Source organism: Bufo gargarizans, chromosome 4, assembly GCF_014858855.1.
Source record: "Bufo gargarizans isolate SCDJY-AF-19 chromosome 4, ASM1485885v1, whole genome shotgun sequence".
Taxonomy (NCBI): Eukaryota; Metazoa; Chordata; class Amphibia; order Anura; family Bufonidae; genus Bufo; species Bufo gargarizans.
This window is the reverse complement of record NC_058083.1, coordinates 112,726,141-112,743,693: the sequence shown is the minus strand read 5'-3', so window position 1 is coordinate 112,743,693 and position 17,553 is coordinate 112,726,141. Positions and strand designations below refer to the sequence as shown.

General features: G+C 43.9%; 1 protein-coding gene across 1 annotated transcript in view; it reads right to left on the bottom strand.

Moving 5' to 3' along the window:
- Positions 1–5,353: 5,353 nt before the first annotated feature.
- AMMECR1L (AMMECR1 like) overlaps positions 5,354–17,553 on the bottom strand; it is a 48,620-nt gene continuing 36,420 nt past the window's right edge. Inside the window, exons 6-7 of the mRNA XM_044289945.1 lie at positions 9,800–9,896; positions 5,354–7,820 (exon numbers count right to left, since the gene is read on the bottom strand). Coding sequence (XP_044145880.1) covers positions 7,709–7,820; positions 9,800–9,896 — 209 coding nt within the window. The 3' untranslated portion in view covers positions 5,354–7,708. The remainder of the gene's footprint in view (positions 7,821–9,799; positions 9,897–17,553) is intronic.

Here is a 17,553-nt window from a genome sequence, read left to right as displayed (position 1 = left end):
ATGCACACAGAGTAACTTCCGTTTTTTTGTGGACCCGTTGAAATGAATGGACACGGAAAGAAAATACGTTCGTGTGCATGAGCCCTAAAGTGTCTGTCCCGGTAGCATATTTATCATCCAGCCTTAGGCCCTGTGATATATCTGGTGTAGGTGTAGACAACCTGTCTAAGGCTATGTTCACATTTCCGTTAGGAGATCCGGCAGGCTGTTCCTGCCCAGCGGAGCCTGCCAGATCTCACAGGATCCGGCGTTGCCATATCGTCTACTGCACTGCTGGATCCCCATTGACTGCAATGAGGTCTGGTGGTGATCCAGCCAATTTCCGGCATAAATGCCAGGTTTCAGCTGTTGCATGCAACTTTTTTTTGTTTGGCCAACAGCCGGCATTTGCAGCCTCAGGTCACACCGTCTATATAGGATTAGGAAAGCGGAGCCTTTGTGTGTCTTGGGCTACTTTCACACCTGCGGTAACCTTTTCTAACCGGCTGTTCCGGCGGGGGAACAGCCTGCCGTATCCGTGCTACCGCTAGTCTACCGTGCTACCGGATTCCGCTCCCTTGCCATTTCCTATAATGGTTCCAGCCGAGAGGCGGCCGGTCAAAAACCGCAGCGTGCTGTTGTTTTATTCCGGCTGCTTCTCGGCATGTTTGCCGTGCTGCGGCTGAAACTCTGCGCTCCCCCCCCCCCCCTATTTATAGTGAATGGCACCGGAGCGGACTTCTGGTGGTACGGTGGGACTAGCGGTAGCACGGATATGGCAGGCGGTTCCCCCGCCGGAACAGCCGGTCAGAAAAGGTTACCGCAGGTGTGAAAGTAGCCTTATCACTAGTAGGGATGAGTGAACGTCTGTTTTCAAGTTCAGCGTACAAGGTTCGGGTTATCTAAGAATTCCGCTATGGACTCCACTACCATGAACCATAATTTATGGTCCGTGGTAGCAGAATCCATGACAGAATTCTTAGATAACCCGAATCTTGTATGCTGAACTTGAAAACAGACGTTCACTCAACACTAATCACTAGTTTTCTTCATGGTGTTATTTCCTATAGAAAAAGTATCGGAAAAATGCTGCGTTTTACAAAAGAAGCAAGAAAGACATATTTCATATTTCCCATTGACCTTTTGCTTACATCTGGTTGTGGGGTTTATACAATAAAAACATGCTACCAAAACACCCCTAAGGCCTTTTGCACACGACCGTTGTGGTCCGCATATGAGCTGCATTTTTTTTGCGGCTCGGGTGTGGACCCATTCACTTCAATGGGGCTGCAAAAGATGCGGACAGCACTCCGTGTGCTGTCCACATCCGTTGCTCCATTCCGTGGCCCCGCAAAAAAAATATAGCATGTCCTATTCTTGTCCGTTTTGCGGACAAGAATAGGCATTTCTACAATGGGCCGCCCTTTCCGTTCCGCAAATTGTGAAAGGCACACAGACGGCTTCCGTTTTTTGCAGATCCGCAGTTTTTCGGACCGCAAAAAATGGAACGGTCATGTGCATGAGGCCTAAAGTGAAGAAAAATGCCAGAGAAAAACCTGTGTGTGTGTGAAAGCACCCTGAGGCCTCTGTCACACGGCCATAGTTTTGGTCCGCATTCACTTATTTTTTTGCGGATTGGATGTGGACCTATTCATCTCAATGGAGCTGCAAGTAAGTCAGTTTCGTGGTCCAGTAAAAAAATAAAACATGTCTTATTCTTATGAAAAACACCATGTACACGTTTGTTTTAAAAAAAAACACATACAGTAGGCAAAAAAAATAAGACACTAAGGCCCCATGCAGATGAGCGTTCGTCCCGCAGCGAGTCTGCATCGCAGCACCTGGCCTGACCTCCCAGCACGGATTCACATAGCATTATATTGATTTATGATGCTATGTAACCCTTACAGTTCTGGAATGTATTGGATAACACTGACAGCATTATGCCAGTGTTATCCAATACATTCCAGAACTGTAAGGCCCCTTGCAGACGAGCATGTCCGGATTATGTCCGGATGCATTGCGTCTGTGATCAGGGGAAATCGTGCGAGCAGGTACGCAATTGCAGTCAGTTTTGACTGCGATTGCGTTCCTATGTTCAGTTTTCATCGTGCGGGTGCAATGCGTTTTTCACGCGCGTTATAAAAAAACTGACTGTGGTACCCAGACCCGAACCACGTGGTGAGCGCGATTATGTCATCAAAGGTCCTTTTGCAGGTCCTGAAAGAAGACGATGCCGGCTCCGCGAACAAGAGGATGAGGTGAGTTCATTTATTTTTATTTTTTAACCCTTCAAGCCACATTTTAGTAAGCATTCTGTATTAAGAATGCTATTATTTTCCCCTATAACCATGTTATAAGGGAAAATAATAAAATGAACAGAACACCTAACCCAAACTTCAGTCCAGGTTCGGGTCTGGGTACCACCTTCAGTTTTTTTCTCACTCTCGTGCAAAACGCATTGCACTCGAGCGGAAAAAACTGAACATCGGAACGCAATTGCAGTCAGTTTTGTCTACTCGCGCGGTTTTCCCGCAATGCACAGGCGATGCATCCGCAGCAAATCCGGGACGCCCGTGTGAAAGAGGTCTAAAAGTTTCAGAGTGTTCCTCTGGAGATGTTCTCATGCATTTCAATGCTGATGAAAAAGGCACAGGACTTCTAAATCATGACAACACTACGTTTCATTGCCTGATCCAATCAGTTCAATTTATTCTCAGCAGCATGAAAGGAAAACCGATCTTCCATGATTCCTCAGAGGGAGGGAGGGGATGCGCCTGGCAGGATACTGATCAATCTGCTGCCAGGGAAGCCAGTGGGTGGCTTCTCTGGCAGGACAAAGATGAAGACAAAGCTTGACACCAAGGAAGTCTGACATTTCATGTGCAAAATCCATCCTCTCTCCCTGTCTCTGCCACACAAGTTTACACTCGTCCCCTGAGCTGCCTCTCCAGTTTGCCAGCAGGCATAAAAGTGTCATAAAAGACGTCATCGTAGACGTAGAATTCATGGAGTATAAGTAAGGTCGTAATGATAAAAGGGATAAGTGGGTGTTGTATCGCACTCCGATTAGGGTGGACGGGAGTTTCCATGTTCCTAACTTGCTTAGAGAAGAAACCAAATTTCCTGCTAAAATCTAAAAAAATATAACCATGAAGTATATGTTAATTTAAATACACCTGTCCCGTCAGCCATTCGTTTATATCTGTCCCTGGAAAGCTGGGTGACAACTGTTATAATGAATGTCCACCAATGAACATTTCTTATTTTATTTTATTTTAATCTAAATAGGTCCAAAGTACTGGCAGATTCTTACAGAAAACTAGAAAATCTGCTCTCGTGACCGGTCTACTGTAATGAATACAATTCTGGAGCACCTTTTCTTAGAGCTTGTCCCTGTTATTTCCACTAGAAAAGTATGAATGAACTGGGTGTTATCTGTGCTGGCAGTTTTAGGGTACAGCTCGATCATGTGGCCAAGCCATGCCATCAAGCCTTACCCTTAGATGTTGTAGGGACACTCCCCTATGAAAATTGAATGGTATCGACCAGTTGCCAATTTATTCTTACATTTTCAGGAGAAATAACAGAGGAACAGCACACCACCAAGCTATGAGAAAAGGTGCTACTGAGTAGACAAAGAAAAAAAAGTCCACTTATATCAGCCACATCTAGGAGGAGCTAACTCCAGGCTGGTTAAGCATGACAATAATAAGACAGTATGCAATCAGCTCCTCAGCTCCCTCTAGTGGTGACCGTAGACAGCCAGAAATGTATCTTAGAACTCTACCCCAATAGAGGGGATTTGGTTCTCTATCAGCAAAACTGAGCAGCGATTTCTAAAACAATTCATTAAGAAATTAATCCACACAAAATGATGGTCCTAAAAACAACAAATGGTGTGACATGTGGACAGCCACATTAAGACCATTTATAACAGTTACCATAAAGGTTATCCTTCCTTACTTAAAGGGCTTTTTCCACAATACAAACTTATCAGATAAGCATCAGATTGGATCCCCCACTGTTCATGAGAAGGGAGGTCCCCTTCCCCTAAATAGCATGTATGCTGCCACTCCATTCATGCGCTATAGGACTGCCAGCAGACCCATAGATAGTGAATAGAACGGCAATGTGCATACTCAACCTGCGTTCCATTTATTCAGGGGAAGGGGGATCAGTGGGGGTCTCAGCTGTGTTCATGAGATGACAAGATTGGGGATAGGTTTGTATAATGGGAAAACCCATAAAAATTTCTGTAGAATGCAGTCATATAGCCAGGAGGCTGTTTTGGTGCATAACAAGGCAGATTTGCTTTAGGGCTCATGCACACGACCGTGTGCTCGCCGGGCCCGTGCTGCGGACCGCCAACTGCGGTCCGCAATGCACAGGCACTGACCGTGGGGCAGCCGCATGCGGATCGCGGACCCATTCACTTAAATGGGGTCTGTGATCCGCATCCGATGGTCCTCACCGCAAAACAGTAGTGCATGCACTACTTTTTTGCTGTGCAGAGGCACAGCCAGAAACACCACGGAAGCACTCCATAGTGTTTCTGTGGGGTTCCGCACCGCATCTCCAGGTTTGCGGACCCATTCAAGTGAATGGGTCCCCATCCGTGATGCGAGGTGCACACGGCTGGTGCTCCGTGTATTGCGGACCCGTCGTATGCGGGATTAAAACACTGAATGGCAGCCCTAATGGTTGCCTACCTCCTCTGAAAAGTAACATTCAACCTATGAGAAAATGATGTCATGTTAAAGTTTTTTTTTAGCCCAATGAAAATGTAGGCTGCAAATGGTTAAAAAAATAAAAAAGTTTATGCCCACCTTGCTAATCTGATGCCCCTGCCCTTCCTGCTGACACAAAAGGAAATGGATGAAAATGCCCCTCTGGCAATCATAGGCTGAGCTGGGTCATTGCTGCAGCCAGTCACTGACCGAGTGGTATTCCCAGCAATTTCCTGCGATGACAGGACGTCAGCAAGAAATGGAACTGACTGTCGGAACGGCAGCGGAGCTCATCCTGCTGATGACACCAAATCTGTGCATAGTAAGTATTGCCACTTACTTAAAGGAAACCTGTCACCATGAAAATGCAGTGTAAGCTGCAGGCAGCATATTATAGAGCAGGAGGAGCTGAGCAGGTTGTAGTTTTGTGGGAAAACATTCAGTATACCTTGCAATTTATACATTTATATCCATGCTCATTCTGGACTTTGAAGTCAAGGAGGCGGTCCTATCCTCTCGCTCTATAACTGTGCATACAGAGAGAGCTGTCAATCACTGATAGGACCGCCCCTTGGACTTCAAAGCCAAGAATGAGCAGGAATTTAAATGAATAGAATACAAGTTTTACTGAATCTTTTCCCACAGAACTGTATATCAATCTGCTCAGCTCCTCCTGCTCTATAACCTGCTGCCTGCAGCTCAAACACCATGTTCAACGTGACAGGTTCCCTTTAAGGACCATTTGAAGACATGGCTATCGGGAGAGGATGATGTCCACTATGACCCAGTACTGGATTGTCGGCTGTCAGGTAACTATCACGTTCATTTAGTTTACAGTACATTTTCGGCTATGGGTCAACAGTGGGTTTTACTTAAATGGGTTCTAAACCTTTTTTATAAATAAAGCTGTTTGGTCTTGGAAATAAAAAGGTCTTTTGCACAGTGTTCCGCATGTTCTCTGCTGGTTGACATGGACACGTCCAGTATTATGTATTGACCTCCATTGAAATTGTGTTTCATTTTTATTAAGATTTTATTAGGCAGACCTAATGGGGGCCGATTTAAAAAAACAAAAACAAACGGTCTTTATTGCCCAGAATAACCAATTACAGCACAGCATTTAGTTTTCAAGAGCAGAATATGAAATGAAAGCTGCACTGTGATTGGTTGATGTGAGTCTTTTAGACAGCTTCATAAAGCTGACACGTTTTAATAGAATGCATTTGCATATTATTATGTCTAGAATAAAGGAAAAAATGTATGTCCATATATAAAAAATGATCATGGATATATTCATAGCAACCAGACATAAAACATTCATTGTTAAAGGGAGTATGTCACCAGCAACCTCTCTATCAAACTGTTTGCACATACTATCATACAGTAGTTCATCTGATTAAAATACAGTTTTTATTTTGTTGATCCGAGGCTCTGTTCCCTAGTTATGATATGTTTTCTAAATATGCAAATTAGGTCTTTGGTGCAATGAGGGCATCACCATTGCTCTTGTTGCACACAAGCTCCGCTCTTTTCTGTGGTCAGCCCTTCCCTCACTGCTTTGCCACCACCTGGCCCTGTCAATCAAAGCAGCCAGGGAAGAGCAGGACACAGAAAGGAGCGGAGCTTGTGTGCAATAAGAGCAATGGCGACACCCTCATTGCACTAAATTACAAATTTGCATATTAAGAAAAACTATCATAATTCATGAACGGACCCTCAGATCAACAAAAGAAAAAATGTGTTTTAATCAGGTGAACCACAGCTATGTTTCTGTGCAGTTTGAGAGCGAGGTCGCTGGTGACAGATTCCCTTTAACATTGGTGACTGTGTTAATAGAACTGGAAAATAATGGGAAATAGAAACAAGAAGTCTTTTTTATTTTAGGACTAAACAGCTGGAAATAAAGTTTAGAACCCTCTAAAGGGGTTTTCTGGGAGAAGAATATCTGATTGGTGGAAGTCCAACTCCGCCAATCCCTCCCGATCAACTGTTTGAAGAGGTCGAAGTGCGTGCTGCAGCCTCCTCCTAGGCCACTGACGTCACATCCATTGGTCACCTGGCCCAGGTGCAGCTCACTCCTATTCAGGTGAATGAGCCTGAGCCTCAGTACCAAGTACAGCCACTATACAATGTACGGCGCTGTGCTTGGTGAGCTGCAAGGAGTCTGCTCACCGATGCGCCGCAGCCTCTTCATACAGCTGATCGGTGGTGGTGGTGGTGGTGCTGGATGACTCCACCGATCAGATATTGACGACTTATCCTGTGGATAGGCAATCAATATTCTACTCCCAGAAAATCCCTTATCCCTTTAATTAAAGGTGGACACCTCCCAACAGTCCAGCTTTCCACAGACTTGTTTCATAAATGGGACAACAAAGAGGTAGAATGTATTCAGATTTGCATAGAAAGAGGTACTCCTATGCAGTATTGAGACTTTCTAAGGCAGAACGGGTCAGGATTCACTTGAAGTAAGGTGTGATACATGGAAACTGACGTCCCTGGCAAACTCATGTGCACTACTCGCTCCCAATGTGTCACACCTACAGCCCCGTGCTGAGCTGTCAAAGCAACACACTAAAAGCCATTACAGGCAAATTTGGAAAATAAGGGAGCCTATTTCAAAGTAGGGCATGTTCTTTAGGTTAAAAAAAGATATATTCATATATGTGTATATAAAAAAAAATGAATACTGAATGTAAAAACCTAAAAGTGCTTTTTCTGGGGGAGTGACCCCTAACACAGGAGGGGCTGAAGGAGACCATAACTTTCTATTTAGCTCTCCCTCCCACTCCATGTCCCTGGAGAGAGCGGGGTGAGGTAAGGCTGCTTGTGTCTGCGAGTCTCTGGGCACTGCGCCCTCCTCTGGTGAAGCTCATAGGATGGTGCAGTAGTATAGGTAACTGGACCAGGAGGAGGGGGCTGAGGAGGAGTCAGATGTCAGGAGATCACAGGCATTGCCGGCGAGCGGGGGGCAGGGCTGCGACACGGGCAGCGCTGTGTCAGGAGTAATGCGTATAATGAGGCAGTGCATGCACAGTGCCATTTTGCTGTGCATTCTGGCGGGAGGCCATGTATTCTGTGTAGCTGATTGTCACCTTCTCACTGCGGTACCTGTCAAAGAAAACACAATGTTACAGCATTTGGGAAATAAGTACTTTTATTTGTTCAGGGTGAACTAAGGGAACACAGGCCAGGAACGAGGACAGAGGGTCCCCACCACTAGGGGATACCCCAGGGCCCTCAGGTAGATAGGGCCTATGTAGGGAAAGATTTCCCTCCTTAGTACCCTCTATGCCACCATCCACTCGTTCTGGACAATTATCCCACCGTTTTATGCATATCTGTATTGTATATTATATTGAGTTAAGTTCACAATTTTATCTTTTGATTTGAAGGATAACTGTCATATTTTTTTTTTTTTTTGTTAAAGTGTAGGGCAAGTGATAGGTAACTACTTTGCAATAGAATTTATTTAGCCAAAACTTTTATTTTTTGTAGAAAACTGGGGCTGAAATGGCCCTTAGCAGCACTCTTCAAGTGAGCGTTGCTAAGGGCCTTCCGTCTCCGATTAGAAAAGACGGGCTGTGCAGACGCTATGCTCCTGCCTCGTGCTTCCCTGGGAGACAGAAGGCTGGGCACAGGAGTCTTAGGAGTTAAAATTACATTTATATTCCCCCTTTCTATGCAATCTAATGCTCCGTTACATTCACTGACCTGCGATCCCTGTGATAATAATTCATGAATCAGCCGCCGGCTCACTGCGCACAGTGCTTCTACTTCCGGCGGCTGATTCATGAATTATTATCACAGGGATCGCAGATCAGTGAATGTAACGGAGCATTAGATTGCATAGAAAGGGGGAATATAAATGTAATTTTAACTCCTAAGACTCCTGTGCCCAGCCTTCTGTCTCCCAGGGAAGCACGAGGCAGAAGCACAGCATCTGCACAGCCCGTCTTTTCTAATCGGAGACGGAAGGCCCTTAGCAACGCTCTTTTGAAGAGTGCTGCTAAGGGCCATTTCAGCCCCAGTTTTCTACCAAAAATAAACATTTTGGCTAAATAAAGTCTATTGCAAAATTGTTAGCTATCACTTGCCCTACACTTTAGCAAAAAAAAAAAAAAAAAAAAATATGACAGTTATCCTTTAAGTCAGTACATACAAAGTTAAAGGGAACCGGTCACCATGAAAATGTAATGTAAGCTGCAGACAGCATGTTATAGAGCAGATTGATATATAGTTTTATGGGAAAGGATTCAGTAAAACTTGTACTTCATTCATTTAAATTCCTGCTCATTCTGGGCTTTGAAGTCCAGGAGGCGGTCCTGTCAGTGATTGACAGCTCTCTCTGTATACACAATCATAGAGAGAAGGCTGTCACTGATAGGACCACCTCCAGGACTTAAAAGCCCAGAATGAGCATGGATATAAATATATAAAATTACAAGTTATACTGGACCTTTTCCCACAAAACTACTGGTATATATCAATCTGCTCAGCTCCTCCTGCTCTATAACATGCTGCCTGCAGCTCAGACACCATGTTCAATGTGACAGCTTCCCTTTAAAATTGATTTTCTGGACTGGCTTGAGCTATTCTGTTAACCATGGAAAAATATAGTAAGAGGCGGGCACAGGACAGCTAAGACAGCTCTACATTTATGTGAATCTGGTAGCCAAGAGCTCACATTTCAGCTCCTTGGATAGAAAGAGTTTGAGTGTGTAGGAAAAGATAAGTTGGGGACAAAGGGCGTAGGGAAGCCACCCATCAGATAAAGTTCCCAGAGTCTGTTTAAGTTAAAAAAAAAAAAAAGTTTTTTTTTTTTAGATTAAATCCCTTTAGAGGAATTTACAGTAGTAGGGGTGGACTGACCATAGACCTTACAAGGAAGCTTTCCGGGGGCCAATGCCCAGGAGGCAGTCTGAACCCTCCTCACTGCCACCAGCAAGCTAAGTAATTATCTGACGCTCCCTTCCAGACTCCTGAATTCAACTGTATTGCCATCCAGGGGCTACTGGAGTAGAAGGACAGGACCTGACTACAAAATGGGGCTACCTTAAGTTCCCAGTCTGCCCCTGGGTACTACTTACCTTGTGAGTTTGATGCTTTTTCTAAATTCATTAGTAATTGGAGCTTTGAAGCCACCTTTCCTGAGCAGAGAGTCTATTGTCTGAATCTGATCCCAATCTGAGAAGAGATGCACATACAGAAATACAGATATAAGTGTTCTACATTGGGTTTTTAGTACTCAGGAATTTCTAGAAATGTGCATGTTTTGATGCCTTCTGCTTCCTTCGGACATTGTAGGTGTTCCTGCTCTAAATATTATCCATCTGGTCTGCTTCCTCCAATATTCAGGTCATCACTTTGCTTTTCTTACAGATTGAATATTCAACATACTGTGTCAAACAAGATGTAAAGAAGTATTCCATCCTTTTAAATCCATTGACATGATAGTTGATGTACACCTTTCTAGTTGTGCGTCCTCCACCCATGGCTGGAACGGATGCTAACCCTCCAGCACATCCATAGTGGCCAAGGATCTGCTGATGTTCTATACAACTCCATGAGCCATACTGGTGTGGAGGGACAGGGGAATGGGTCAGACCCCTCTAGTCTAATATTTATCACTACATACATATACATTGGCATAACTAGAAATTACAGGGCCCCATAGCACATTTTTGAACACTTAAAAGGTTGTTAAAGCTGGAATTCCAGCTGGTCCCATAAATGCTCAACTGACGATAAATATAGTGGTCGGGCAGGGCAAGGAAATGTTGTAATATGGCTGACACATTGCTGTGTGTGAGCAAGCACTATCCTCCTGATAAATGGCAGTTGGAGACCCTGCCATGACAGACAACACATGTGGCTGCAGGATGTCCTGCACATATCGCTGAGCTGTTAGTGTCCCTCAAGTCACTACTAGGGGTGACCGACTGGTACATGATGGCTTCCCAGATCATGACAGCAGTTGGGGGCGGTGTGTCACTCCACAGCAAAAGCAGGATTGACACTCCAACCACCAGGTCTCCATAATCAACCCCGATACCAAACAGAATCTGAATTTGTCTCTAAAGACATTACAGTTCCAGTCGGTAGCAGTCAATGGCGGATTATCCTATGGCTTGCCCAAGGCTCCCAGGGGTCCATGGCCACCCAAACTTCACATATGATTATCCTCCACTGGTGTAAACTAGGTTAATACCAGCTAACACATGTGTAAGGTTTAGAGGAACTTACCCCCTTACACATGAAGCAGCCGTTTTTACAACCACTGTGTGGACCCAACAACCTCCTGCTTGGACCCATCCTTCCCCACTGGATAGAGCAGGGGAGCAATGGAGTGTGCAGGAGAAGAGAGAGGGACGAATCAGGAAGGAGAGGGGCCAGAACCTATTTGGTGTGGTAGAAGGAGGAAGAAGAAGAAGAAGAGAGTGAAGTGCAGACAGCAGTGACAACCGTACTGTATGCCCTCCACATTTCTCTGCAGACTAAGGCTTCTTTCACACCAGCTTCCGTTCTGAACGGATCCAGTTGTATTATCTTTAAAATAGCCAAGACGGATCCGTCATGAACTCCATTGAAAGTCAATGGGGGACTGATCCGTTTTCTATTGTGTCAGAGAAAACGGATCTGTCCTCATTGACTAACATTGTGAGTCAGGATGAATCCGTCCTGCTTCGCACCACATCGCGGACAGAAAAAGACTGCTTGCAGCGTTATTCTGTCCGCGATGGGGACGCAACCAAACGGAACAGAATACATTCTGGTGCATTCCATTTTGTTCAGTTCAGTTTTGTCCCCATTGACAATGAATAGGGACAAAACAAAAGCATTTTACCTATGACGGATCTCAATAGTGGAAAGGGAAAGTGCAAGTGTGAAAGTTGCCTAAAGGCCCTTTCACACAGACTGATTATCTGGCAGGTGAGACAGACACTCCCAATCACCGTCAGATCATCAGCGGAGATGAGGGCCGCATTTAAATGCAGCAATCACGTCCACTGTATGGGGACAAGCAATGGATACAGCAATCTCCATAGAAAGTCAATAATCTGGGCAGCAGATAGTTGTTTATTAGGCAGTACGATCTGCTGTACAGGCCAATTAATTTTACATAATTACCAATTATAGATTATGGAAGGTTTTATGTACAATACATGGATGTATATCACAATTTTGTTAAGAATCATGTATATTATGTTTTTCAGTTATAATTCGGTCTATATCATGTATGAATTGATATAATCATGTAGATATTATATGGTGATTTTGTAATAATTGGCTAGTGAGGACAATACTGTTGTATAGCTGTATAAACACAGTCACTTTCAGATTAACTTTGCTTGAGAAAGGTTCTTTCTTCTGCAAGAGGACTGAAACGTTACACTGATATGGGTGAAAAAAGTATTTTTTTTTTACTTGATGCCATGGAGTGCTGTGGAGTCTCTTCGTGTGTGTGTATATATATATATATATATATATATATATACACACACACACACACATACATTACATACATACACTGTGTGCATATATTACTCTACATATGTGTGTATATCCACTTGTGGATTGTGTCCTATGTCTATGTAGTGAACACATTTATGAGCGAGTCCATGTGTGTGGCGAGTGTGTGTATAACGGAGTACTTGTGTATGGTGAGTGTGTATATTAGTGCATCCATATGTGTGGAGAGTGCGTATATTAGTGCATCCATATGTATGGCGAATGTGTATATTAGTGCATCCATATGTATGGCGAGTGTGTGTATTAGTGCATCCATATGTATGGCGAGTGTGTGTATTAGTGCATCCATATGTATGGCGAGTGTGTGTATTAGTGCATCCATATGTATGGCGAGTGTGTGTATTAGTGCATCCATATGTATGGCGAGTGTGTGTATTAGTGCATCCATATGTATGGCGAGTGTGTGTATTAGTGCATCCATATGTATGGCGAGTGTGTATATTAGTGCATCCATATGTATGGCGAGTGTGTATATTAGTGCATCCATATGTATGGCGAGTGTGTATATTAGTGCATCCATATGTGTGGCGAGTGTGTATTAGTGCATCCATATGTATGGCGAGTGTGTATTAGTGCATCCATATGTATGGCGAGTGTGTATATTAGTGCATCCATATGTATGGCGAGTGTGTGTATTAGTGCATCCATATGTATGGCGAATGTGTGTAATTGGTGCATCCATATGTGTTGCGAGTGTGTATATTAGTGCATCCATATGTATGGCGAGTGTGTGTATTAGTACATCCATATGTATGGCGAGTGTGTATATTAGTGCATCCATATGTATGGCGAGTGTGTATATTAGTGCATCCATATGTATGGCGAGTGTGTATATTAGTGCATCCATATGTGTGGCGAGTGTGTATTAGTGCATCCATATGTATGGCGAGTGTGTGTATTAGTGCATCCATATGTATGGCGAGTGTGTATATTAGTGCATCCATATGTATGGCGAGTGTGTGTATTAGTGCATCCATATGTATGGCGAATGTGTGTAATTGGTGCATCCATATGTATGGCGAGTGTGTGTATTAGTGCATCCATATGTATGGCAAGTGTGTATATTAGTGCATCCATATGTGTGGCGAGTTTGTACATTAGTGCATCCATATGTGTGGCGAGTGTGTGTATTAGTGCATCCATATGTATGGCGAGTGTGTGTATTAGTGCATCCATATGTATGGCGAGTGTGTGTATTAGTGCATCCATATGTATGGCGAGTGTGTGTATTAGTGCATCCATATGTATGGCGAGTGTGTGTATTAGTGCATCCATATGTATGGCAAGTGTGTATATTAGTGCATCCATATGTATGGCGAGTGTGTATATTAGTGCATCCATATGTATGGCGAGTGTGTATATTAGTGCATCCATATGTATGGCGAGTGTGTGTATTAGTGCATCCATATGTATGGCAAGTGTGTATATTAGTGCATCCATATGTATGGCGAGTGTGTATTAGTGATCCAGATGTATGGCGAGTGTGTGTATAAGTGTGTCCATATGTGTGGCGCGTGTGTGTATTAGTGCATCCATATGTATGGCGAGTGTGTGTATTAGTGCATCCATATGTATGGCGAGTGTGTGTATTAGTGCATCCATATGTGTGGCGCGTGTGTGTATTAGTGCATCCATATGTGTGGCGCGTGTGTATATTAGTGCATCCATATGTGTGGCGAGTGTGTATATTAGTGCATCCATATGTATGGCAAGTGTGTATATTAGTGCATCCATATGTATGGCGAGTGTGTATATTAGTGCATCCATATGTGTGGCGAGTGTGTGTATTAGTGCATCCATATGTATGGCGAGTGTGTGTATTAGTGCATCCATATGTATGGCGAGTGTGTGTATTAGTGATCCAGATGTATGGCGAGTGTGTGTATAGGTGTGTCCATATGTGTGGCGCGTGTATACAGCCGTGATCATCAAACGGCGGTCTTTATGAATGCAGATTAAACTGGAGTCCGCTGTATTCTTTTTATTGAATGGCATTGTATTATTAACGTCTGGTAGCTTTAATATACGTGAGCCTAGCTTATCAAAAGTGGCTAACAGAAAGATCATTCTTATTGCCCAGGGTAACCATTCAGGTGTCAGCTGTTACTTACATATTTTTGGTGTGGATTAGATGCGGTTTTGCCACAGATCTCACTCTTCCATTGCAAAGGTTGAAAACCGCACCAAAAATCACAAATATAATTGACCTGCTGGGGATTTCTAAATCGGCACGGAAGGCCAATTTCCACACGGAATGAAAGAACAACGTGTAGATGAGATTTGTCTAATCTCATTTACTTTGCTGGTGCTGTATTACACTGCGTTTTTTCTGCACAAGAATCCGCGTGTAGGAAACGTGCCTAATTATTATTAAAGCGCCATTCATTCCATAGCGCTGTACATATGATAAGCGGTGCACATACATAATACAGGCAATTGCACTAAGCATGAACAAGACGAGCTACAGACTGGTACAGAAGGAGATAGGGCCCTGCCCGTAATTAGCAATGTGTGCAGTTAGCTTTAGTCAGTTTGATGACCTATGGATTAAATGGCGTTTAACCGGCTTTGCCCAGCCTGCATTAGGACAAAATAGTCCAAATATATTTATTTGTTGTTTTCTTCCTTGGTGCCAGGTACTGAGCTTGGTTCTGTTACCATATCTACAGTATGTATTAAGCTTGGCTCGGATATGGTATGTACAATATATATTAAGCTTGGCTCGGATATGGTATGTACAATATATATTAAGCTTGGTTCTGTTACGGTATCTATGTATTAAGCTTGGTTCTGTTACGGTATCTATGTATTAAGCTTGGTTCTGTTACGGTATCTATGTATTATGCTTGGTTCTGTTACGGTATCTATGTATTAAGCTTGGTTCTGGTAAAATATCTACAATATGTATTAAGCTTGGTTCTGTTACGGTATCTATGTATTAGGCCCCTTTCACACGGGAGAGATTTCCACGCGGGTGCAACGCATGAGGTGAACGCTTTGCACCCGCATTGAAGCCGGACCCATTCATTTCTATGGGGCTGTGCACATGAGTGGTGATTTTCACGCATCACTTGTGCGTTGCGTGAAAATCGCAGCATGCTCTATTTTGAGTGTTTTTCACGCAACGCAGGCCCCATAGAAGTGAATGGGGCTGCGTGAAAATCATAAGCATCCGCAAGCAAGTGTGGATGCAGTGCGATTTTCACACACGGTTGCTAGGAGATGGTCGGGGTGGGGACCTGATCATTATTATTTTCCCTTATAACATGGTAATAAGGGAAAATAATAGCATTCTGAATAAGGAATGCTTAGTAACCCCAGTAACCTGGAGGGGTTAAAAAAAAAATAAAAAATTATCGGTCCAAACATTGTGAACTAAGTATCATGACATATACAGCGGCGCCCAGGGATCTCACTGCACTTACTATTATCCCTGGGCGCCGCCCCGTTCTCCAGTTATGTCCTCCGGTATGTTCGTGGACTTGGTTATAGTAGGAGGAGACTGCCCTTGTTCTGCTGGGCGTCTCCTTCTCCTAGGCTGTAGCGCTGGCCACTCGCATCGCAGAGCTCACAGGCTGGGAGAAAAAACCCTAAGTCTCTGCCTACTATAACCAAGTGACCGAAGATACCGTTGGGCATAGCAGGAGAACGGAGCGGCGCCCAGGGATAAGAGTAAGTGCAGTGGGATCCCTGGGCGCCGCTGTATATATCATGACACTTAGTTCACAATGTTTGGACCGATGAAACCTCTTTAACTCACCTCATCCACTTGTTCGCGCAACCTGGTTTCTCTTCTGTCTTCTTCTTTGCTGTCCAGGAGGAAAAGGACCTGTGGTGACGTCACTGCACTCATCACATGGTCCATCACATGATCCATCACCATGGTGCCAGATCATGTGATGGACCATGTGATGAGCACAGTGACGTCACCACAGGTCCTTTTCCTCGAAGAAGAAAGAGGAGAAGCCGGGCTGCGCGAAAAAGTGGATTTAGGTGAGTTACATTTATTTTATTTTTTTAACCCCTCCATCACTATTTTACTTAGCATTCTGTATGAAGAATGCTACTATTTTCCCTTATAACCATGTTATAAGGGAAAGTAATAAAATCTACAGAACACCTAACCCAAACCCGAACTTCTGTGAAGAAGTCCGGGTTCGGGTCTGGGTACCAAACATGCCGATTTTTCTCACGCGCGTGCAAAACGCATTAAAACGCTTTGCACTCGTGCGGAAAAATCGTGCATGTTCCCGCCAAGGCACCCAAATCTTTTCCCGCAACGCCCGTGTGAACCCAGCCTATTACGGTATCTATGTATTAAAATTGGTTCTGTTGAAATATCTACAATATGTATTAAGTTTGGTTCTGTTACGGTATATATGTATTAACCTTGGTTCTGTTACGGTATCTATGTATTAGGCTTGATTCTGGTATCATACATATGTATTAAGCTTGGTTCTGGTACTGTATCTATGTATTAAAGGGGTTTTATGATCTCAGATTTGGTGGCATATCTCTAGGTCAAATAGGTGCAGGTCCCATCTGTAGGACCCATACCTATCTCCAGAAGGGGCCCCCATAAGTGAAGGAGAGCACACCATGCATGCCCGATGCACTCTCCATTAATTTCTATGGGAGTTCTGAAAATAGCCAAGCAAGCGCGCTCAGCTATTTTCATAAGTCCCATATAAATTAATGGAGAGTGCACCGTGTAGGCATGGCCACCACTCCATTTACTTCTATGGGACTGCTGGAAATAACTGAGCCAGAGCTTGGCTTTTTTTGGAACTCCCATATAAGTCAATGGGGGTGTCTGCACATGCGAAGCTGCCCTCTGTTCACTTCAGGGTCCTGTTCTGGAGATAGGAGCGGGTCCCAGAGTTGGGACACATACCTATCCAACATTGGTGGGATATCCTAGATAGTGAGGGTAGACAAACCCCATAAGCTTGGCTCTGTATCTTTGTACAGTTGCAAGAAAAAGTATGTGAACCCTTTGGAATGATATGGATTTCTGCACAAACTGGTCAAAAATGTGACCTGATCTTCATCGAAGTCACAACAATAGACAATCACAGTCTGCTTAAACTAATAACACACAAAGAATTAAATGTTACCATGTTTTTATTGAACACACCATGTAAACATTCACAGTGTCAGCCAACTGGAGTCCAATCAATGAGATGAGATTGGAGGTGTTGTTTACAGCTGCCCTATAAAAAAAAACACACACCAGTTCTGGGTTTGCTTTTCACAAGAAGCATTGCCTGATGTGAATGATGCCTCGCACAAAAGAGCTCTCAGAAGACCT